This window comes from Cucurbita pepo, chromosome 1, assembly GCF_057944985.1.
Source record: "Cucurbita pepo subsp. pepo isolate OVF chromosome 1, ASM5794498v1, whole genome shotgun sequence".
In the NCBI taxonomy this organism is placed as follows: domain Eukaryota; kingdom Viridiplantae; phylum Streptophyta; class Magnoliopsida; order Cucurbitales; family Cucurbitaceae; genus Cucurbita; species Cucurbita pepo.
In genome coordinates, this window is record NC_141798.1 from 7329361 (window position 1) to 7354068 (window position 24708).

The 24708-nt window shown below is 36.1% G+C and overlaps 5 protein-coding genes and 1 non-coding gene across 13 annotated transcripts; all 6 read right to left on the reverse strand.

The window, feature by feature from the left end:
* Positions 1 to 836: 836 nt before the first annotated feature.
* LOC147793817 (zinc finger protein CONSTANS-LIKE 16-like) lies at positions 837 to 3406 on the reverse strand. The gene is made up of 2 exons (XM_023690757.2): positions 1472 to 3406; positions 837 to 1369 (listed from the first exon to the last, which is right to left on the reverse strand). The coding sequence occupies exons 1-2, from the start codon at positions 2414 to 2416 to the stop codon at positions 1109 to 1111; spliced, it is 1206 nt and encodes a 401-aa protein (XP_023546525.1). The 5' UTR covers positions 2417 to 3406; the 3' UTR covers positions 837 to 1108.
* Positions 3285 to 6243, reverse strand: LOC111805589 (homocysteine S-methyltransferase 1; the record flags this gene model as incomplete). The annotated part of the gene is given in 8 exon segments (XM_023690716.2): positions 3285 to 3512; positions 3614 to 3685; positions 3764 to 3967; positions 4536 to 4648; positions 4714 to 4770; positions 4773 to 4911; positions 5949 to 6005; positions 6094 to 6243. Coding segments are annotated over 8 exon segments (939 nt in total), but the record flags the coding sequence as incomplete, so codon positions are not given.
* A 2639-nt stretch (positions 6244 to 8882) lies between these two features.
* LOC111787789 (3-ketoacyl-CoA synthase 5) lies at positions 8883 to 10768 on the reverse strand. Its single transcript, XM_023667843.2, has one exon. The coding sequence runs from the start codon at positions 10698 to 10700 to the stop codon at positions 9210 to 9212; it is 1491 nt and encodes a 496-aa protein (XP_023523611.2). The 5' UTR covers positions 10701 to 10768; the 3' UTR covers positions 8883 to 9209.
* Positions 10769 to 14862: 4094 nt separating this feature from the next.
* LOC111787496 (uncharacterized) lies at positions 14863 to 20649 on the reverse strand. 6 transcript variants are annotated; one of them, XR_002813995.2, is made up of 8 exons: positions 19302 to 20625; positions 19113 to 19211; positions 17808 to 18005; positions 17442 to 17720; positions 16811 to 17200; positions 16405 to 16680; positions 15929 to 16025; positions 14863 to 15294 (listed from the first exon to the last, which is right to left on the reverse strand). XR_002813995.2 is itself a non-coding variant. In XM_087126994.1 (8 exons), the coding sequence occupies exons 4-5, from the start codon at positions 17950 to 17952 to the stop codon at positions 16895 to 16897; spliced, it is 456 nt and encodes a 151-aa protein (XP_086983120.1). In that variant the 5' UTR covers positions 17953 to 18005; positions 19113 to 19211; positions 19302 to 19367; positions 20299 to 20649; the 3' UTR covers positions 14863 to 15294; positions 15929 to 16025; positions 16405 to 16680; positions 16811 to 16894. The 6 variants fall into 6 exon arrangements, 4 of the variants coding, with proteins under 4 accessions (XP_086983120.1, XP_086983124.1, XP_086983114.1 ...); XR_002813992.2 differs by having other exon boundaries at positions 16811 to 17205; positions 19302 to 20621; XM_087126994.1 differs by lacking the exon at positions 17442 to 17720 and having other exon boundaries at positions 16811 to 17205; positions 19302 to 19367; positions 20299 to 20649.
* Positions 20606 to 20677, reverse strand: TRNAD-GUC (transfer RNA aspartic acid (anticodon GUC)). Its single transcript has one exon. It is a non-coding gene; the product is annotated as a tRNA-Asp (tRNA).
* A 1112-nt stretch (positions 20678 to 21789) lies between these two features.
* Positions 21790 to 23885, reverse strand: LOC111780866 (ethylene-responsive transcription factor ERF118). Of its 3 annotated transcripts, none has more exons than XM_087122191.1 (3): positions 23726 to 23885; positions 23178 to 23425; positions 21790 to 23088 (listed from the first exon to the last, which is right to left on the reverse strand). In XM_087122191.1, the coding sequence occupies exon 3, from the start codon at positions 22904 to 22906 to the stop codon at positions 21980 to 21982; it is 927 nt and encodes a 308-aa protein (XP_086978317.1). In that variant the 5' UTR covers positions 22907 to 23088; positions 23178 to 23425; positions 23726 to 23885; the 3' UTR covers positions 21790 to 21979. The 3 variants fall into 3 exon arrangements, with proteins under 3 accessions (XP_086978317.1, XP_086978321.1, XP_086978320.1); XM_087122195.1 differs by having other exon boundaries at positions 23178 to 23428; positions 23726 to 23863; XM_087122194.1 differs by lacking the exon at positions 23726 to 23885 and having other exon boundaries at positions 23178 to 23714.
* Between the last annotated feature and the right edge of the window lie 823 nt (positions 23886 to 24708).

The window sequence follows — 24708 nt, forward strand, 5'->3', positions numbered from 1 at the left end:
CCTGTGTGTATGTACAAAAATTTGGAGGTTTCAATGTCGAATCTGAATGATCTGTCATTGCAGAAATGCCTGTTTATTATTATTCTTCGTCGACTTCCGCTGGTAGCCGGAGCCTGGAGCTGTCTCCTAGTTGGGCCTACAGGGCCTTCCGCGCCGAATCAACTGGCCCAACCCACACTAATGAGACGCCTCTGGTTCGGAATTCCAGTTTCACTCAATCATTCATCTTCCCCCGCCCAACAAAAATACAAGATTTGATTCCAAAAATAATTGACCCAAAATAAAAAAAGAAAGATCATGAAGAGGAAAAACAGGTAAGAGGCATAAGCAGTAGGAAGAAGTAGGAAGCAGTAGAACTTGAAAATGGTTCCTCCAGAAGAAGAAGAAGAATTGAAGAAGAAGAAGAATTGAAGAAGAAGAATTGAAGAAGAAGAATGCAATAATAAAACAAAACAGAGAAACCGAGACATGAGAATGCGCCGCGTATTGCGCGGCGAAGAAGTTGAGAAAAGCTGCAAATTATTTATGCACTTAGCGCCCTGCTTTCTTTGTCTGCTTCCAATTTGGATTTTGGAATCAACTTCACCCTCTCTCTCTCTCTCTCTCTTTTTCCACATTTTCTTTCTTCCCTTATTTCATTTTGAGTATACAAAATTATCAACTTCACCATTCTTCTCCTTTATAACCAACAATGCCATCAATATCACTGAATTTTGTATATGTTGTCCACATGTATTTATGAGATAGGATGGGTAGGTATGCAAATTTAATTAATATTAGTTGGAACGTTAAATATCGATGATAGCATCTCCATTTATGTTCCAAACAATGTTAGGTGTGAGTATGACTTACCTTATATATATTCTTTTTTAAACTAAATACAATAGCATAACTATTGAACAAAAAGTTTGGGTACCTGACCCATTGATAAGACTACTGACCAGCCCATAAGCCCATTGACGAACTACTGGACTAGCCCACAGGCCCATTGATAGACCAGTGGACCATATTACTGGGCATTGATGGGCTAGCGGACCGCTAACAGCCCAAAATTGATGAAATAAATTTGAAAAAGTGGATTATTGTATTAATGATTGAAGATTAATGACTAATTAAAGAGAGGCAAAGGTGGCGGCGCAAAGCAAGATGATCTCTTCACAAACCTCCCCTTCATTCTCGGTCTCTTCTCTGCATTCAGCTTCCGGACTTCATATCTTATTTTCTTTTCAAATAATCTCGTCCTTCTCTTCTCTCTGTATCTCGACACTCGTGCTTCTCTCTCTCCTTCAACTCCGGCTGCCGCTTGTCGCCTGATTCCGCCGCTAACCTCCCCGAAAGCCTGATAATAATATTCACTTTCCCACGTACCCTTCATAGAAACATACTTCACTTTCAGAGAGCTTTTGTAATACCAAAACATTATAAGCTTAAAAATTTCATTGGACATGAAAAAGAAGGTAAAGGAACAAACCATGTAGTCCAGCCAGTGATAATTGAAGTCGAGATTCGGTCCATCATCGGACATCCATGGAGTTCCTCTGCTCCCCCAAGCCATTATCACTGCTTCACTATCTAAACTCAATGATACTTTCTTTTTGTTGTTAACAATCTTTGTCTCTTCCATCTCAAGTTCACCCTTCTTCACCACTTCCTTGACTTCCATCATCACCTTGTTTTCCTCACCGCACGTCGTTGGATTTCTGCCGAAGTCCATAAAGTTCAGTTCAAATGGCTCCCTCATTGTATCGGCTTCTGCGCTGAGCATTGGAGTCAATTTCTCTATCTCATCTTGTTCAATCCTAATAAGTTCGTGGCTGTTTAAAGAGTAATCATCCTTTGTCGTTGAGTGATCTTTGGAAGCCGCTAGCCCCAGTTCTTCCATATCTAAGCACTTATTATTAAGCGACTTCCCCAACAAACTCTCAACATCAGCCGCGAATTCAGCAGGATCCATATGGTACGAGAGATACCCATTTGAGTTTTCTTTTTCCCCAACAAAACTAAACAAATTACCAACTTTTGAATCGGTTCCCAATTCAGGAACTCGATAAAGGAGGAGCTGTTCTTGATCTTCCGTTTCTTCTTTAGCACTCACCTCCGGTACCTGAGGAAATGGCTTCCTCATCGGAGCGGTCTTTCCCATTCGAGGTGACCGTGGCTTTCTGGTGAAGCCTTGGTGCCATGAAGCAGCAGAGGAGTTGTCTGAAGAGGGTCTGTAAGAGACAGTTGGAAGACGAACTCGCTCGTGCCTACGAGCCAAGGAGTTGGCGGAGTGAACTGAAGCATCACAAGCTTGGCACAGAAAAGCATCGTCGGCAGCGCAGTACCACCGAGCCCGCTTGATGATACAGCTTTCACAGGGTCTGGCGGTCTTGCCTCCCTCTGCTGTTTTCTGCACGCTTTTCCTCGGCATCATAAAATTCAAATAACCAGAAATGATAAAGAGTCAATACACTGAAACTCAGGTAAAAATGTGAGTTTGTATTAAAAACACAACTTGCAGGCTTCAAATTGGGACACTGTACTGATAATTTCTACTAGTTCGTCATTGTTGTTTTATAAATATTCACGAGAAACTATTTTAACTAGACACCATGGAGGGACCTGGGGAATGCCCCTCGGACTGCGCTTTTCCAGCTAAATCCACGACAGAGAAGGGTCTAGACTGAGAAGGAATTGCACTTTTGTGCACTTGTTTAATATAGAAAAAGAACTTGCAGTGGGTAGGTCCACAGAAGGGTCTTATCCACTTCTTCATTGGTCGAGGGGTTATAGTTCATCCAAAGGGTTGTTCTCTGATTGGCTGCGTAAATTTGTGGGGCACCCTAATTGAGAAAGGGACACTTCTTTTTTTGGTTCGACAAAAAGTTGAGATCTTGTTTAGGGGCCCCCATCCCAATATTGCATTATCCATTACCTTCTGTCTAATCCCATACTTTTCGGCTTCTTCCTCTCAGTCTACTTTGAGGATAAACGACTGTTCCTCCATTTTTTATCTTTTCCCAGAAAAAAAGGAGAAGATTTCCTAATCCAGTAAGGGATTGGAACTCTGTTGGTTTTTATGTTCCTGCTTGCTTATAAACTTCCAAGATCAGCCTCAGCATCCAAAGTTTGCATTGTCCTGATGGATCCATTCTCTAAGATTTTTATCATTCTTTGAAATAAAATATAAAATATGTTCTGAAAATGTAATAGTTTTCTTTTCCTCAATTTAGTTGAATTTCATGAAGAAGTAAAAATGCCTACCCGAGTTTTATGCAGTAAAATTCTATAAGCCGAAAAAATTATGTCAGAATGCAAACCATAACACCTCAATCTAGTAGTTTACAAAAGAACAAAAAAGGTTAAAAATTAGACGGCGGTCACTAATGGGAGCTTTCTTTCCAAACCTTTGATATAGCTAGGATGGTAGACGGTGTCGTACGACAACAGCCTCCAATGAATTTTGCTCCCAAATCACGCCATCTTGAACTAAATGATTCAAATTTGTCATCAACAAAACAATTTGATGGCTACCAAAACCAGAACGCTAATTAGTAATGGAAATATTGCAATGTAGGCCCACAAGCCATGAAATATCAGAGTGGGGTAGGGAAGAATTAAGTTGACTCACCAGCCATTTCTTGGCTCTGCCATCCCATACCTCGCCACTATTGGGATAGACAACTATGTGCTTGTTGGTTAACTGAAGTGAACATTTCGGTTTCAAAACAAGTGACCAACACAACAATATTAAATCAACACTAAGAGATTTAGTTCCTACCTCTTTGAACTTACAAATCGGAGCTTCAATAAAGTGAGGAGGTGTACAGTTTATGCCAACTACAGTTACTTTGTCACTTTTATTAATGGCATGAAGGCACTTCTCGAAGCTCTCTCCCGACGGTGCATTCTCGCCATCTACGGAGCTAAAGCAGATCTAAGATGGAATTTGGACGTTTTCTTCTTCGAGCAACTCCACACAGGCCTACTTTTTTTTTTTTTTTTTTAAGACCAGAGTGGGGGGTTGGAAAGAAGATCACAAAGAGGACAGAAACCCAAACAAATTGCAAAATCAATTGAAACGATTGTCCGACATGCTCATGACAATTATAAAAAACATTCAACATTTTTCTTCCATTTCATAACAAAGACCAACTAAATCAGGATTCTGGTTTAGGAATTAAAATATAATATCTGAAAGTGTAAAATGGGAAAAATCTTAAATTAAGGGGTTTGAATAGGATTTGATTCAAATTTTTATTATAAAAGAATTTTGATCAAGAATTAAGCACAATAAACTAAGACCTACTGATGCATGCATCCCCCATTGATGCCATGATGGTAGTCAAATTACCTTGATCCCTTGAAATGAACAACTCATAAATTGAGATGAACAGTTTATAAAATATACCATAGACTGTTTTCTCAAATACTCTATAAGTCATACCAAAACATAACAATATAATTTACAGTGGTATCACTGAGGCAGCAAGAGTGATTCTATCATGAAGCCACAACTTAGATGATATAAGAGGAGTTGGCATAAAACAAACCTGGGCTTCAAGTTTATTGGGAATAGTCTCAAATGCAAGCAAATCTGGGCTTGCATCAACAAGAATCTGCAATCTGCGCCGATGAAAATCCTTCAACTTATCCACATTCACACCTGGGATATGTTTAGTTCAGAATGTCAGAGTCATATTTATTTCAATATTCAAATGTATAATTCACCTGTACTCTGAGCCATCAGCAGATAAGCACCATAGCTTCCAATGGATGCTGCAACAAAGCCCGATTGTAATTATGTCCAGGGATACTCTTCACAGAATCCCAAAAACTATCACGAGCTTCCATTTTAACACTCTTTTCTAAGAGCAACTCCCCTTCTTCCATGGACAGCTCCTATGATATAAACCCAGGAATGGTGGCCTGTAATAGGATAAAATGTGTGAGAGAGTAATTAACTGGCTTGAATACTGATTTACAGAAGGAATAATTTCTATAAAAAAAAAATTAAGAAATAAAACAAGGCAAGATACTTCTATCCTTATTCCGTAAGATTATTGGAATTCTTAAGAAATTTTAAGACACAAAACTATGTCATATTTCACAGTCGAATTTCATTTCGGGTCAATAAAATATAGAGAACTCTGATATGGTATAATAAAGCTGTGAAAACTGAAACGGGCTTATAGATTCAATTTATTGACCTATACAAATCCTAAGCTATGCAAAATTGAATTTCAATCTCTTTTACCTTGTGATGGCAATATAGCATGACAAGCTAGATATCAGTTTAAATGTCACTGAATCAATCAGATGAACTGATCGCTTAATTCTACAACGTTTAACATTGGAAAACTTTCTGAATATTTAATATCTTAGATAGGTAGTGATACATTTAGAATAGATATCCTAGTTCATAGCTTCCACTTTTGACAATTGAGCTAAGCCGATGTGGTTAGAAATCAGTAAGCATACAAACATTACCCTTCCAAATATTAAATACTGACGCCTATTGAATGTCCCTTCTAGCAACAACCGGTTATAATCCATCATGTAGCATAATTTGGATCCACTCCACTAATTGTAACACCTTGAATGTCCAAAAATGCTATGCCATGGAAAGCACTTTAATCAAATTCAATTAACTTGATCGAAATTCTCCACATTCGTGAGTGTACAACAGCCGTTCAATTTTAGTTCATTGTTTCACGACAGGATAGAAATGCTCAGTTTGAACTTAAATTTGAATTCAAGAGGAGTGATCACTTTGGTCCGCATTCACATTCAAATATCCACTTTGAATCCCCAAGTTTTAAATAAACAACAGTAAACATTTTTTTTTTTAAAAAAAGGAAAAACAATGTACTGCAAAAGCCGTCACAGAGTGCAATGGACAAAAGTTTTTCACGTATGTAGTCGAAAAAAGAATAAAGAAAGCTCAGTCCATTAGCATTACAAACCTGGTAAGACGAAGAAACCAAAATATTTATCCCTGCCTCCAAGTACTCCAAATGGACCTGCGCATTTAACCCAATCAATAAGCACCGATGAGAACGTGATGCACCGAAACAAAAAAAAAAAAAACAGAAACGGTAAGGACATGACCTTCTTGATCAGGTCATGATCACTGATGAGGCAAACGGCGCTCCAAAGTGGATCGTCAATGACAGCGCCGTGTTTCTCAAGCTGCGTAGCGAAACCTCCATCAATCACCGCACAACCTCCAGCGCCGTGTTTCTTCTCCTTCTCCGGAAGTCAGTTTGTCCAGTGGTGCGCGCCACTATCCCCGTTTCGATGCCCCCGGGGTTAGTGGAGTATAAAACCCAAATCCATTTCCATTTTTCAAATTGATGGGCTCAAGCCCATTCACTATTCTGAATAAAACCCAAATCCATTTCCATTTTTCAAATTGATGGGCTCAAGCCCATTCACTATTCTGAATAAAACCCAAATCCATTTCCATTTTTCAAATTGATGGGCTCAAGCCCATTCACTATTCTGAATAAAACCCAAATCCATTTCCATTTTTCAAATTGATGGGCTCAAGCCCATTCACTATTCTGAATAAAACCCAAATCCATTTCCATTTTTCAAATTGATGGGCTCAAGCCCATTCACTATTCTGAATAAAACCCAAATCCATTTCCATTTTTCAAATTGATGGGCTCAAGCCCATTCACTATTCTGAATAAAACCCAAATCCATTTCCATTTTTCAAATTGATGGGCTCAAGCCCATTCACTATTCTGAATAAAACCCAAATCCATTTCCATTTTTCAAATTGATGGGCTCAAGCCCATTCACTATTCTGAATAAAACCCAAATCCATTTCCATTTTTCAAATTGATGGGCTCAAGCCCATTCACTATTCTGAATAAAACCCAAATCCATTTCCATTTTTCAAATTGATGGGCTCAAGCCCATTCACTATTCTGAATAAAACCCAAATCCATTTCCATTTTTCAAATTGATGGGCTCAAGCCCATTCACTATTCTGAATAAAACCCAAATCCATTTCCATTTTTCAAATTGATGGGCTCAAGCCCATTCACTATTCTGAATAAAACCCAAATCCATTTCCATTTTTCAAATTGATGGGCTCAAGCCCATTCACTATTCTGAATAAAACCCAAATCTTGTTTGATTTCATTAAGCATAAGTAGATAAATTATTAAATCGTTTGTTTGAAATGTAAGCAGGAGATTCACCTAACCCTGACCTACAAGGGTGAAGTAAACTAGAGTGACAAAATAATGGGTTGAACAGGAAATAATGAATAACTGCCCACCCTACCCATCAATAATAAGTTTGAAAATTAAATTGGGTGGGCAGTATAATATATATACTGAAAAAAGATGTGTTCTTGAGAATACCTCAACTTGTGCACCATCATGTTAGCTAGATGGAGAGAACATTAAAGACATTAGGGGATATATAGAACTGAATATCGTCAGGCAAAATGGGGCAGATTCAGTGAAAGACATGCAATGGTTGGCTGGATAGCTGCCTCTTCCAGCCTCGCAATTAAACTCTCTAGCACTGCCCTTTTCAATTGGAACGCGCGCCTCAGCCTTGGTGGTTGGGAACATATATATACACACACACAAATAATACAAAATACCTACTCTCATAAATATTGTTATATAATGTCAAATAACTCACCCCAGTTTGGTCTATGAATAAATGCATATGTTTTGGTAAATCTCTAATCTACCCTTATACCAAAAACACTTCAAACGTGATGGCTTTATTGATATAGGTAATAACTTTCCTTTCTTTTAAAATTTTCTTAGTCATCTTATCTTCAAGATTGTCTTATTCGTATGTGGTCCCCTACTTTACTCCAATATCATATGCCTACCAACTTATCATACCTGATGCCGTTGATGGATGGTCCAAACTTACTCATCCCTCCCCCCTAAATCAACAGCAAGATGGGAGAGGGACCAGAAATTTGGAGGTCAAAAGTTGGGAACATTTTCTTGTGGACCACCACATCACATCTCATAGGCTTCAATTTCATACACGTCACATTAACCCTTACAACTTGCTTTAATTACTTAAACATTGAAGTTATTTCAATTAATAAATCAATTTTAATACTTCTCAATATTATCTAAACTTACGTAATCTTAATCTTATACTCTTTTGTTCTTCTTTTATTATTATTATTATTATTCTTAATACATGTTTTATGTGAGTTGATATTCAAATAATCAGTGGCTAATTGAGACAGCTCCTTAATTAGTTGGGTAATTGAGTTGAGTTAGTTAGTTGTTAAGTAGCATTAGTTATAGATTAATTAAAGAAATACATGTTTTATGCGAGTTGGTATTTAAAAATAATGACATTAAAGGTTTGTGGAAAATAAGTGATCATTAATTTGGCCCTAAAATCTAGTTGGGCAGAAGAAGTTATGAATTAATTAATATTGTAATTTTGAAAAGAAATGTGTGTGAATAAAAGTCAAGGTTATTTGAGCTTATTTTTGGTTATAGTTGGCGGTTATACATTAAATAACTCATCTGTCTTGTGGATGGATATCTACATTTGCTGCCAACTTGCCGACCGACTGACAGACAAACCTCAGCTCAACTACACTAAACACAAACCAAAGCTAACCGCCAACTAGTTATTTAATTAAAACATGGTCTTAAGTTTATTTAATTCAAGCTAATACTAGTTATTGCAATAATGTTTTAATGCATCCCTCTATCTTTAATGAAAAATGTAAGCATAAATTTGTGTATGTTACGTGCCCCAAATTCCTGGAGACCAAACATTATACTCTTTTGTTTTCTACTCTTGAAATGTTCCAACAATTTAATGCAACTTATTCTAGTTTGAATTAGTTATGAAATATATGATATTCTTAATCTTGAAAAATATATTAGTTAGGAAATATATATTATAATAATATTTTCATATGTATGCACACTATTGAGGGGTAGATATTGCGTCACAAACAAAGCTACTTGGAATTGTACCTTAAATTCAATACCAACACAATATTTGATGTATGCAAATCCATCAAGGATTGAGAAGGAAAAGTGGAAATATAGGGTGTCATAGTCACAGTCACAGATAAATGAGAGTTTCATCGCGAAGGAAGCATATCTGCAGATTACGTTGAAGCCCAGCTGCATGTGTGTTGGTTTGTTTTTATTCATTTGTGTGTTATTTTAGTTTTAATTTTTTTTATTTTGAAATTTGTGGGGTTTTTAGAGCTTGACTACGTCAGGGATGTGAACTGGATACCTATGGACGCAGTCGGCCCAGGGTCCATCCAATGGGGTTTTGATGGTTTTGTTGCATTTCCAAACCGCACTGTTGCACTTGAACCCACTTCCAAATGCGATTTGCCAAATCCTATCGCCTTTCTTCATCCTTCCTTTTGCTTCGATGTATGCCAATTCGTACCAGAGAGAAGACGACGAGGTATTGCCCCACCGGTGGAGAGTCATTCTCGACGCCTCCACGTGCTCTGCTGAGAGCTGCAGATTCTTCTGCAGCTCATCGATCACCGCTCGCCCACCCGCGTGGATGCAGAAGTGCTCAAATGCCTGCTTGAAATCGGGGATGTAGGGCTTCCATTTGGGGTTCACGATTTTCCGGCCGATGAGAGTGAGAAGGAAGAGTAGCTGCTCGGAAGCTGGGAGGACGAGTGGGCCGATGGTGGTGATGTTTGACTTCAAAGCCTCTCCGGCTATGGCCATGAGATCCTTGGAAAGCGAAATTCCGACTTTCCCCTCTTTGTCCTGCTCTTCGAAGACGCAGCGGTAGGCCTTGTCGTCGGCTCCTTTGTGAGTGCGTACCACATGAACCAAGCGGTACTTGGCTCGATGACGCTCGGAGCGGCGGTTAGAGAGGAGAATAGCGGCCCCACCCATACGGAAAAGGCAGTTAGGGAGAAGCATGGCTCTCTCGTTTCCTTTGTAATAATTAGGGGTAATGATTTCAGTACTAACCACCACCGCGTTGGAATTGGGATGCACCTGAAGCAAATCGCGAGCTAAATCAATGGAAATCAGCCCCGCACTACACCCCATACCCGACAAATTAAAGCTCTTGATATTACTCCTTAGTTTGTATTTATTAATCACCATAGCCGACAGAGACGGAGTAGGCGAAAACAAACTGCAATTCACAATAAGAATATCGATGTCCTTGGGCTTCATCCCTGTTTTCTGAAACAGAGCATCCATGGCAGAGAAAATGACAAGTTCTGCCTCACCTCTAGCGGCCTCCATGGTTGGTTTGGGGGGGATGTAATGAATAGCAGGGGGCAAACAGGTCTCTTCGCCAAGGCCAGAGCGCTCGAGAATCCGCATCTGAAACTCGACGCTCTTGGGGTTGTTAGTGAGGATGAGACGGGAGTGCTCCATGAAAGTGGAGAAGGGGACACGGCAAGTGACGGGAGGCTTGAAGCAGGCGTAATCAACGAGGTAGATGGTTCGAGGCTTGGACATGAAGTAGACAGTAGCGACGAAGATGATGAAGAAGGAGGAACATAGGATTTGGAGGAGATCGAAGTGGAGAGATCGCCAGAGGTTGAGAATCTCATCAGGACCCATTCGAAGAACCTGAAGGAAAATAGCGATAATGAGAGGGATTAGGGTGAGAGTTATAATGTGGTTCACCAGATACTGATACCCAAGCTTGACATACTTGAGCTTGACGGAGGTGGAGAAATCCGGCAAGATGGGAGGCATTTTGGAAAGCAGAACAACAGAGTAGAGACCAAAAAAAAAAAAAAAAAAATGAAGAAGAGAGTATGAGATGTAATAGAGAGGAAGGAAGAAGATGAGAGATATAAAGAGGAGGAGGAGGAGGAGGAGACAGGCAATGAAGAAGGCAGATGAGGCGATTAAATGAGCCACTTCACGTCACTCAACGCCCACTTAACCTTTTTTTTCTTTTTTCTTTTTTCTTTTTCAGTTCACACTCAACTTTTATATTGAATCCCTCATATTAGTTAGTGTTCATCAACCCCATATTAACATAATACATGATATCAACATATTCATAATGACATCAAAATTCGACAATTTAGATTAATATTAATAAGAAGAAAGCTGAAGTACAATATCCATGATTTTACCTCTTTTTTCTTTTTCCCTTTTGAACTACTTTGTGGGAGTATTCAAAACTTTCATATGCTAATTAATTTGCTACGCTTTTCTTAATTCATGTATATCTTCTTTTCCCCTTTTTTACTTTGCTTTTGCATCTATTAATATTTTACTATTTATATAAACTCCTTTTAATTCAATATTCAAATATTTTTATTTTAAAACATTTTATTTCCTTCTCTGAGTTAAAATTTTTAAAAAAATGAGTTTTAGCATAAATAGATAATCATGTGAATATTTAATTTTAATTAAATTGTGACATATATTTTTATTATAAATAATACTAAATGCAGTTTGACAGCCCAATAGGATAGATGTTTAAATTTTCATTGCCACCTATTGAACTACAAAAGCTAAAATGGTGGACGGCTTGGCTTAATTAATTCATAATAATTTTTTTTAATGAATGAATCACAAATCTTCACAATTTTACTTGCTTTTTATTTTTTTTTTAAAAGATTTCGATATAAATGTAGTTTAACTAGTTTTAGATACATATATTATACGAGAAGTCACGTGTAGAACTAAAAAGACTGATCATAAATAATCAATTTTTAAAATAAATATTACTTTTTTAAAAAAATAAATAAATATGACACTTAGTAAATGTATATTATTTGTATTGGATATAAACTTGGATTTGAGAATGAATACACATGGTTATTATTATTTGAATTGAAGGCAGTAAAACCTATAGAAAACATTATTACATTTATTGTATAATTGGATCATTTTATTTGATTGAAAAATTGTATATGAGTGTAATGTGGAAAGATGGATATAAAACAAATGTTTGTTACTTGTCATTTTCATGATAATATATGCAATTGACGTGGAAAATACTTTGACTATTAACTATTAATTAATATTCATTTTCCCAATTTCATCAAAAGTCAATACATATATTATTTCGTCTCCATTCAACTTTAACTAAATATATATAGTAAAATTGTGGATTCGAACCGAGTTGAGTGAATAATACACAAATTATAATTTGAAAATATTGATGGTTTAGTTTCAATTTTATTAGATCTATATAAATCGATCAGTGGATGAATTAAATAAATGACCATATTCCATAAATGAATCCCTAGAAGGTGTCTTTAAACGACATTATATACCATTGTTTGATTGATTATAAATATTTATAAATTTAATTCCAAGTTTTGAATCATATTATGTGGAATTCTTTTATATTTCTCGTTATGGCAAACCTAATTCTCCTCTTTATTATATGAGTCTCGTTGGTGCAACAAATGTGGCTGCTTTTGAGGTCATCTTTACCAAACCAAAACCCTATCAAATTTTACTTCTACTTTTACATTGACAAAACCTGAGATGGAGAACAAAGTATTCTTTATAAGGGTGTGAAAGTTACTCTCTAGTAGATACGTTTTAAAATCATAAAATTGACGATGATATAGGATGAACCAAAGTGGATAATATATGCTAGCGACGGACCTAAGCTTGTTTTTGTTTTAAAGGGCATTAACTAAAAAGGAAAAAAGAAAAAAGAAAACAGTCGAAACAATTAACAGATATGGAAGAAAAGAAGTTGTTGTAATGGGATCACACCAGAAGTACATGCAGTGTTTCTTTAATAATTAAAAAAATAATAAGTTTAAAATTTATTAATTTTAAATTTTAATAAAAATGATAGTAAAAAATATTGTTGGATTTTGATTGGAAAACTGTTGAAGGTAGAGCTTTGGATTTAGAAGCAGTTGACTTTTTTATGATGTTTTTATGACATTAGTGAGGATATACAATTAAAAATCAACCAAATATTAAATGTGCACTAAACGACAAGGGAGAATCACAATCCACTTAAATGTTTGTTTGTTTGTTTTTTTTTAATAAAACAAATAATTGAATATTCCACGTGGCATAATAAACAATTTCATCCATTTCTTCGGTGTATCAAAGAAACCCCAAGAACTTTCCTTTGGCCTATTTTAATATAATAATAATAATGTATTATATTCATTCCTTTCTCATTAAACATCATTCAAATAAATAAGTTATTTTCTAATTTTAAAACTTTTATGAATTTTCTAATTCAAATTTATTAAATATATAGACTACAAAAATTGTTATACTCAACTTAAAAAGGCTTACTATTAAAATCTTCATAAATGACAATTCGTATATAGTTGAATGAATAAAAAAAAATATAAAAAAAAAAAGGATTTATAAAAAAAGGTGACAGTTGAAATAAATTCAATTTACTATAGACCATAACCTCTCAACTAATACTTATTATTTATGAGTTATATTTATTTGGGGTGAGAACATGGTTTGACTTATAATTTCATTCATATTAGTAAGTGATTTTATTTAATTAAACGAGTATATAGAAGGAAAAAAAAATTAGTCTTTTTTAACTTATAAATTTTTTATTTAATTTTGTATTAAATTGGACAATATGAAAAATTCAAACTTATCGGAGTATTTTATTGAATTGTACGCGTGAGCAATAATTTTGGTGTTTGAAAATAATACAGTATTTAAAACCGTGGACAGAAGAGGACACGTGTTGGAACCACGTGGCGTACAGTAGACACAATGAGAAATGAATAGAGAAGAAAAGAAAGAGAAAAAAGGGGGTTCGTACGTTGGTTCAGGGAAATTTAATAATACAAGTAGGATGGAGAGAGACGTGGCGGAGAATGGTTGGTCCACATAGGCAACAGCAATAAATAGGAGATTATAATTCGGAGGGGTTGGACCAACCAGCTCCCAACTACCAACCCGATCCGAAAGGCCATCCCGCAGCCCAGTCGGCTCCAGCGTTAATAAACGCAATTTTGCGCATTAAATGTTTATTATTCTAATTATTTCACCAACCGCTACCCGATAATCTAATTAATTTTGACTAACCAATTCAGAATTGGGTTACATTTCTCTTTCTCCATTTCAATTTTGTTAAATTTTTAGAAAACAAAAAATTTGGATCCTTTGTTTTATCAACTCACCCCTTCAAAAATCGGGTTATAACTAACTTAATTCAACATTATAAGATTTAAGATTATGACAAAAACCAAGAATATTTTTTTGTTTGTAATGGGCATTAGTGATGGTTTGAATATGGTAAAAGTTTAATATTTTAGTTTTTTTTTTATATAACATGGTAGATAAATATGATTTTTTTTAAAAAAAAATAATTAAGAAAAAACAATCTAACCCAAAAATAAAAAGGTTGAATTGTAAACTCTATCCAAATTGTTCGACTCACCTGATCTAAAATTTTGGCGCTTACAATATTCACTTTGTTTTATTCATTTATTGAATTTATAGGAAAGTATTGAGCTTTAATTTTCTACCATTTTCATGGTACAATAAATATGAGCTATGGGAGGGAGGCTTAGCAATCCTCCAAGTGATTTTGTTTTAAATGAAAAAGTAGATGCAAAAACTGAAAGATTGAAATTTGTGTTAAATTTTTAACAGTGAAATTTGTTTATTTTGAAAATAACAAGTGTGTTGAAGAATCCTTCTTTCTCTAGCTCTCATATTGAGTCAAAATCATGGAGGTTCACTGGTTTTCTGGGTAACTCTGAAACAAATAATAGGATAGGACTTCAATAAAACGCTGGGATATTGATCAATTCCGAAGAATCTCCTTGGTTACTATAAGAGGAGACTTAAATGATATCCTTCTAAATTGTGTAAAGGACTTGCACATTTCTTGGTAATGAAGCCATTCTGAGCTTGTTAAAGTGGTTGCCAAGAATCAATTGAATTTGTCATGTATCCCTTTTGGATGAAGCTGAAACCCCTCCAAAAGCACTATTACATACCCTTTAAGTTTGAAGAACATTGGACATTTCATGATTCTTGCAAAAGTATTATTAAGAACAATGGTTTTTGGGATTTTGATCCTTTTAACCCTATTAAATTAGAGCATATTACTTTTTTTTTTTTTAAACATTTATTTTCGTAAATGAATGATTATTTTTACATTTATCGTCGGCTCTGATGCAGCCATGTCACAAAGACTCCTGCATTGTCATATCAAGATCACGATGGAAACCAACTCAAAACTAAAACATTTGCTGATAGTAAGCGACTTACAAGTAACTTTCTTCGTTGGTTGGCCATTATTGCTATCTTTTCCCATCTGATGAAAGTAGATATACCAGCTGCCTGCTATCAGCCGCGACAGCCACCACACCTGTCTCTTTATTATCAGTTGCAATACAAAAAACACTTGCACCTATAATGGAGAAACTGAAGAAATTAAACACAAATGGTACTGGAAATGAATACTTCTTTTAAAAGATCCGATGGTCTCCAACGGCACTACATGATGATAAACAGATCTCATATTTCCATTTTCTAACTCTTATAGCTTGTCTCTAATTTGTAAACATGTTTACACTTTTTGACTCTTTGTGTCTTCTCTTGATGAGTTGGGAGAGTTACGGAAATCTTTTCAATATAGTGAGGACATGAATTTTTTTAGCCTTGTGCAAAAGAAATGGTGCACGTTATGGGAGGCATTAGTCACCGATGCAAGGATGCATAGTGTGGCAATTCTGTAGTTTTCATAGTTTTGAGTGAGCAATATTCTAGTAATAGTTTGTTGAGACTTTCCTTGTTCAAGCTAGTTCTTAATTTGTAGCTCAGGTTGGTAAGCTAAATTAGTTATTATTATCTTGCCATTAGTTGATGAGTTTACTATTTAAGTCCAGGAGCTTAAGCTAATAAATGTGTGCAACCACATTTTGACATTTGGAGGCTTTGATCCCTCGAAGACCATATTTTTCTCTGTTTAAACTTCGAGCAAGTTGGAGTCTAACACATACCTGTAAAACGAAGAAGAGTGCCCAATTTATTTCCTGTAGACAATGCCCACCCGAGTCCGAATGATACCTCGACCAGCTGATGCCCCAGTGGCAGTCTCTATAAAGTGAAAGAAAACACTAAATCATCTAACAGTGCTGGTAACAAAATAAATGAATATGACGAATTCTCAGATGGCTGGAATAATCAAGTTCCATTCTCTAGCCAGACTACTAATTAATTTCCAAATATCTACTTGTAGTTTTACTGGAAGTTGAACAGTTAGAAACAGAACAAATTAATTATCTTCTGTTATCATAAAACTTAAACTATTATCGTTTGCATATAATAATGGAATACTTTGCAGTCACTAAATCATAGTATTTTATCCTGTGATACTACGTTGATGAGACAAGTACATCATATCAGAATGAAATTAACGTCTAAGACTCAGAAACTCAAAAAGTGTGCCAAATTTGAAATGATGATAGCACACTACCTTAAATCCAGCTACGCACCAAATGTGACCGTACTGTCAGCAAGTAGCATTAGTTTCCACAATTCTGCATGATTTATCTGACAATCCATTGGTAAATAGTAATGTGAATCTCGAGAATCTGATATGGTTGAGGCAAACAGCCATATGGCAGAGTCCTTTAGCTGAAGTAAGGAATGTTCCTCGGTGTTCTTTGAGCTTGTACTCATTGCACACAACAGCTCTTTAACATAGTCCCTTGCATTACAGTTGCTGGTAAAGTTTTCCGTTCGCTTCCAACTAAACAAACAAAGTGGAAAGATTGACAAACTGAGACACTCGTAGTAAAGAACCTAGAGCACGTTTTGGGATATCCCTAAAACAAATAACAGTACCTTTAAGATGCTAGCAAACATTCAAAGAAAATTACCTTCCCAATCTTCCTTCAAAACAGGTGTGTCTAGAAGTCCTGAATTATGCTTCTTGTTGGCTCTCAGTGATGCTTCATCTAGGTCTAATGAAGGACTGCAATGACATACTTTATCTGATTGATATAAGAAGAATGTGGGGATTCGGTGGAAGACGTTTCCGCACCATAATGTTTTCCAAGGCAACTAGTATCATAAGTTTCATTGGATGGGCGATTGTATTCCTTAGCCAAATGAGACACATTTTGAGCTTTTATCCAACTGTACACAATGCTTGGAACTTGAGAAGATGGCACAGTGTCCATTCCCGCAGCCTCTTTTCTTACAATGACTTCCTTACTTAATGCCTCTGGATATGCGGAGGTCCTTCTTACACTTGAATCATTTGCATTCTGAGCTGAAAAAAGGAGATGGCATAACATCAATTACTAGATTATCATAGTTAATAAATTGGTTGTAAAGGAGTTTTGCGCCTCAAAACCAAATTTAGTTAACGTGGAAGAATGTCACAGAAATGCTCTTTTTAAGTACAAATGAAGTTTAAAGTAGTAATGGTGTTATCATTAGTGAATGATTGGTAATAACTAAATTGCTAGGGTAAGAAAGAATGTATCCATGATACCAAATTCTCACCATGCGGGAGTTGAGAAAAGGATCCACTCGAACAAGGTTGCTCTCGCATTGCTTTCTATATAATCCGTAGGAGTTTACTTGTCCACTTTCAAGGAATTTATTTGAAGATTTAATGGGCATTTATCCATCCTTTTATTATTACGCATAGTTTCATCAGAAAGTACTCTACCAGAAGAGGTACAGCCGAGAGGACATTCTGAAACGTACAAATGACCCTCCTGACTTGTTCCATGCACATTCCACCAATTTCACTGTCACGGGACTTTTTGCTTCCAGTGGCTTCATGATAATTTACCAACAACTCATCATTCATGCAACCACAGAATTGGAATCCACTAGAATCAATAGGTTTCATATCTTCCTTACCTTGACCACTGTCTGCAACAGAAGAGAAGTTGCCATTAATGTATGCACGGTCATAATGTTGCTCGCCCTCCAGATTGTCAGGACCATGTTTGGGAAGCACAAAACTTGGGACAGCGGATTCGTACTTCCCATGCAGTATGTGCATGTATTCCTGCTTTGCTCTATCTTCTTTCTTCAATACGTCTTTTGTATTTCCATCTGCAGATTAATAAAAATATATTTTAATAAAACTAAAAAGTTTGTATATGCATACATATCAAATGTGACAATGTATTTGTCAAACGTTAATAACAATAGGTACAGGTTAATTATAAATTACCACAAGGAAACCCTAAACAAATTAGAAGTGGCTGTCTTTTTCCGGTTAGAATTCTCCTTAAGCAGAGGAATTGCTTGTGGAAGCAAAAAAATCATCATTGACTTCACAATGTATTGTCCTAATGAATCAAAATCATTTCTTTTGGAGCCTGAGTTCGTGTTCAAGAGCAAATTTTCTTCTGGTAGCATGAACAAAGTAGTTAAAAACACCATGGAGATGCAAAGTTAGCTGGCAATTTATGAATTTTTATCCTTTCCTGTACACGTTGCAGGTACTGATGCCAAAGAAGTTGCTGAGCTATTATTTTTTCTTTTCGCCTCTGTAAAGGAACTATCTTTAATTACTTTCTTTACATACATGCCACAAAAACCTTGATTCACTTCATTGACAGACGCTGAGCTTGACAGTTTTTCGGTCATGGATCTAATTCCTGAACCACAATTTCCTACTTTTTTTAGATTAGCACTATTGAATAACTTTTCCATTTCGATTCCATGATTCCTCCTTCTCTTTCTTGCAATCTTCGATCTTTCATGGCAAGAAACTAATTCAGACTGATTGAGACTTCCACCGGTGAAACTGAAGGTAGAAAATTAACCATGGCGCTTGAGACTGCATGAATTCAGTTCCTCTTGTGCGGATACACAAGAGTACCATTTCACTGGTGAAATTGAAGTTGCTCAGTGGAGATATATTCAAACTAAGAACATAAGGTCCTCAATTTTACCTTCCAATTGACTTGTCACTTGAGCATTTACTCAAAGCAAGGAATTCAAGAACGAAAAATGTTAACATGGTTGAAGAATATTTTGGAAAGGAGACACAACAGAGTAAGTTACCGATCATAGAAAATGCAAGGAATTCTAAAAGGTTACAGTATGATAGGACTCGTTTATTAGTGGTTGACTCTACTGGTTAAAGGGATCCGTATAAAAATGCAAATCTAAGAAGCAAACAGACTGTATGTTAAAAGAGAAAAGTTATACCTCCCCTCCATCAACCTTGCATGAAGACGCTTCCCGTGCCAAATATTAGTGAAGAGGCAGCCTCTCCTCTGAAAATGAACGTCCATCCATGGACAAAATCTGCAAGGGACGATGTAACCTTTCAATAAATATTTTCCAATGACACGAGAAACAGAGATATTCAATACTTAATACGAAGGTGATACGCACCATAAATAAAAGCCCCTTCGGAGACTAGCCAGATTGCCCATCTGGATAGGGAAATCGATCTTTACCCTACACAATAATGCAATGATTACAGTAGGTCCTCAGTTGAGATTTCTTATCTAGAATCATGTAAATGCATCTTCTCTTAACTTCTTGAAGCTCTAATGGGAGGATCTCTTATAAAGAAAGATAATGGGAATCATCAATATCAGATTTATCTCTACTACAATGCAGAGTTGAAATAGACACACCTAGATAACAAATAAGTCACTCCATAATTATCCATCAGTAAATAATTCATAAAACACATTTAAACTACCACATGAAACTCCAAAATCTATATTCCTAGCTCTCTTTGACATTTACTGTTCTTGATCTAAAACACCTCTTCAGGTATATTAAATTTGCAACTACAACAACCACTCGAAAAATAACAAAAATGGTAATTAGTTCAGCAAGCAGTTCGAATTGACAAATTCGTCAATTGGTCCAAAGTTTCCCTGGATATTGGAACTCTGGATATTTGACTCTCCTGAAGATTGCGGTGACACTAAATGGAATTTACTGTGCATTAATACCAAATCCAATTTACAACAAATTCGCACTACTCAAAATTAATTTATCAGATAAGCTTCATGAAGTAGACAATCTGATTTTACTTGCAAATTGGGATCAACTAATTTTTACCAATTCTAGATCGCAAAACCTACCCAGATAAGCTTGCAATCGCTTCAAAACAACCAATTATCAGAAAAGAAATCTTTTCAAAGCAACCAAGTCGAAAAATACAGAACAGAATTCCAAAGGGAACAAACTATGTTACAAGCATCACATGCTTTCCACTTGAGGTGATAGGCAAACTATCAAATAAACATAGAAAAATATAATCGGAAATAGCAACATCACCACCGCGATAAATGAAATCAGTTACAGCAGACATATAAATCAGAATATGCAGGGCAAAATAAATCGAATACGAACCCTAGAGCGGCTCCAGTACTTCTTGTCCCAATGTGTCCACTGTACAATGATCCGATGGAAATTATCTCAAGACTGGCATCTGCCTCTTCTTTGAGTTGAGCTCTTGTCATTGGAAGGAAAAATAAAACAGGTCCACAGAGGATATTAAGAATGAATGGTGGAACTCGTTGAAGAACTAGGCGTGGAAGTTGATTTTCTGAAAATCCTCCGTAGACAGAAAGACGAGTGAGTGCGGGAAGGAAAATTGCAGGACGTTTTATGGCGGGTTCATATTTCCCCCTCCATCGGCGCAAGTACTGGTTAAAAGGTAAGTCAAAAAATAGGAACGCCGTTGCCGGGGATCGAACCCGGGTCACCCGCGTGACAGGCGGGAATACTTACCACTATACTACAACGACTTTTTGTAAAATGTAAGCACTTTAATTTATAAATCAATAATTAATATCGAGTTAATAATATTAAACGTTAACTTATTTATCCACTCATAAGCTAGAATATTGTTTGAGTTATGCACATATTTGTTTGATACAAACATTTTTATGCATTTACTACCATCAAATCTATCAAAATTAACTATCACACAATTTCATCGCCATCTTGAAATCCGTCTCCATCTCGTGTTGTAAATATTATCATACAAAAAACTTATATATATTTAATCTTTTATACACATTCCTCAACAAAAATGGAAATATTGGGTTTGTGTGGGAGTTTAATGGAGCTAAGGAGAGGTTGAAGATAGTAAAAGCTGAGTTGTTAGAAGAAGGTAGTTTTGATGATGAGGCCATTCAAGGAGTGGATGGGGTTTTCCACACTGCTTCACCTGTTCTTGTACCCGAAGATAACAACATCAAGGCAAGGTCTTGATTCTTTGCTTAATTTAAGGGAGTGTTTTAGGTTAAAGGTTATGTATTCATGGACTAGTACAATTATTGTTTGGCAAAAACATATATGTGACATGTGACAGATGTATCTTGTGTCCGTGCTTCTTGGTTCAAACCAACAACTCTGATTGATTGTGCTTCTTGGTTCAAACCAACAACTCTGATTGATCCATGTATGGATAATGTAATTAATCGTGTAAAACAATCACATCGTGTTATGATCTAAGACAGGGGTTCCGTGGTTTCAAGATGAACAAATACAAATGTTCGAAGATTCCATCAAGAGTTTCCAAGTCAATGGATTTCTTTGAATTGGAAAACGCCTTAAAATATTTCTAACATCTTTGACGTTTCAGGCCTTCAATACCCACCAATAGGAATGAAGTTCGGCCAACAAAAAGGCCAAAACATTAAATGAATTATTAAGTTATCTTTTTAAAATTAAAAGAAAGGGCAACAGTACGAGAAAGTGGTACCATGGATGGAACTACGAAATTGGTTTACAGCTCATATCACAAGTACGCATTCTCACTTTCCTCCGTACCTTAAAATAAATTGAAAACATACTCATAATGTCACACAAATTAACGTTGAATGATTCAAGTTGTTGATGAAAAATTTCAAGATTAGGAACATTGATATCGATATTGATTAACCAATTTCACACAGAGTTGACAAAATCTTTTAATCGTAACCAAAATGGCAGACTGAGAGAAGAACACTCTCTCATTTTCACTCTCAGAAAACCAAATTAAAAAAGGGAATTTCTCAATGGACAAAACAATTGAGAAAGGAAAACCCCTAAGCTGCAAAAATTTAAGGGCAGGTAATGTTGATGGAATCATCAAGCCAACAAGAAATGTCATCGTTCCCAAAATCCCCGAAATCCGCATTTGGAAAGCCGCTGGGTTCATCATCGCCGAACCCAAAAATCTGGGTGTTCTCTAAACTTACAAAATCCTCCAAGAACATTCCGATTCCATCCGCCAGAATCGAATCAAAATTGATCCCCATGTTTATTTCGTCTATAAACGGATGCCTCTGATCGGTTTCTTGAAGGTAGTTCATATTCGTGCCTGTTTCTTCTTTGATTGAATCTCCCACCACTTTCAAATATTGGCTTTGGGAAGTTGAATCGTCCCATTCGAAAACCGACGACGGTGAGGTGTGGGATACGGTGGTCTCCGCAGTGCTCTCTGAAAGAACAGCGGCGGATGAGGATACGGTCCTGTTGCCTTCTTCAACAGCCATTTCTGCCGCCATAGCTTCAAACTGCAGCCTCCTCGACTCATAAGCTTGAGAAGCTTCTTCTGCAGTATCGTAAGTACCAAGCCAAATACGGCTTCTCTTAAAGGGATCTCGAATCTCAGCCGCCCATTTTCCCCAAGCTCTCTGTCTCACACCTCTGTATTTGGAAGACGATTGTCTTCGGGAGGAGGAAGGGTTTTTGATCTGAACCTTGGATTGCTTAAGCCTAGGGTTTTTGTTTTCGTTGTTGCTGTTCTGAGAACTCTCGGATTCGAGAGTCTTCTTCAGCGGAGGCAGGTGGATTTCGTGTACGGTTCGATTAAACTTTCTTCCATATCTTTCTCCTTCATCTTCGCTTGAAGATGAGTCGGTTGCATCAGGATCGTAACAGATTATGCGAACTTTTCTCCTCATTTTGGAATCCGCAGAGAAATTTTTTGGATGCAGCTTGGATTTTCTGTTGCTGCTAACAAGTTTCTGATTAGAATGCGGCATCCGGAAGTACGACAATGAGATCAAATCGATGGGAAGAAGAAGAAGAAGAAGAAGAAGTGAATAATCAAAGGGAAACAGCGGAAGATCTCTGAGAATTCCAATAACTAAAGTGCAAGGTGGAGAAACGAAGTAAAAAATGTTTTATACGATTAGCCCAAGAGAACTTTACTCCAGAACAACTCCTGCAATGGAAAAAACTAAATCGGAATTAGGCCGAAAACCCTTTAGGAAACACATATACAAGCGAATGAAACTAAAAAATCTGTCTTGCCTTTTTAATCTCAAACGCATTGAAAATGATCGTTGCAGCAGAATCAACCTCTGCCGGAACCAGCAGAGAAGGAAGGAAGCAGAAGAAGAAGAAGAAGAAGAAGAAGAAGAAGAAAACCAGAGCTGCAACAGAGCCCCAATCACTGCCAATATGAACAAAGCCGACATAAATCTACTGCTCAACCACCGTCGTCAACTTCTTTCCCAGTTCAAAAAAAGCACAAACCCAGATGAAGAGAAGTCTGAGCCCTGCTGTTCAAAGGTTGAAAGAGAAAAAACAGTAAACAAACCAGCAGATTAAAGCGAGAGAGATCGCCAATCCATGGCCAACATTGTTCGATTTTAGAGAAACAGATAAAGAGAGATCTCGATTGTGCTGCAAATCTCTATGGAAATATCAGAAATCGAAAAATATGATTAAAAAGGATGAAGAGTGAGCAGTGAGCAGTGACAACAATGGAAGAACGACTCGACCCACCCCCCATTCCGTGAAAAACCCGACATTAAAATACACATAAAAAGAAAGAAAATCAGAAAGAAATTTCTTACTCTGATCCACTTCTGTCTCTTCGTGTTGTTCCAAGAATTTCCACAGTCGGTGGCGCCTGCAATTCTTCCGAGGAGCGTTCAAATTTTACAGAAGTAAATGATGAGGTTGGAATTTGCTTAAAAAGAGATGTTTTGATGATGGGTATGGATGGATGCCATACCCATCGGATTCATGCACATCCATCCACCCATCCATCCAATTCAAACTTTCTTGCTCTATCTCATTAATCAAATTATCTATTCAAATATATAATTGGTGGGAGTGTTTTAAATCCAACATATTTAGCCTCAAACATTATTAGATTTTAGTTTAATCCGGAAGTAAATGCTTAAATAGTCTAAATTAAAAAAAGAATTCAAAATTAGAATATGGAAAATGGAATTATGGTAAACATGGACAAAAATTGATTTGATATTAGCACGTGACCAATGTTTAGTTAATGGGAGACTTAGGCAGTGAAGCACGTGATGATCTCCCTCATAAAGACGTAAATTGTGCACGCCCAAATCATCCACCTAACATAACAACCCCACAAAATAAGAGGATTAAGATATTCATGCATGCCTCCTTCTACCTTTAATTATGCCAACATAAGCCGTCTCCTTTTAAATATTTATTTATTATCGTTATCATGAGAATCAATGAACATATTAAATAAAACAATAGGTTTTGTAATGATAGATTTTAATCATCATGTCTAGTACTAAAAAATATATATATATATATATATATATATATATATATATATATATATATATATATATATATATATATATATAATTTAAATATTATTGATATGGTCTTCAAAGTTCACAACAGTACATTAGATTTTCTAAATAAATTTACATAAAACACTAATTAATTACAACTTAGTTTATACAATTCATCATCTCATATACTTTAATCAAACTGAAAATGAGTTCTTACCGTTAGTTTATTATTAACTTTTTCTTGAGAGGTTAATATAGTATAAAAAATTTGG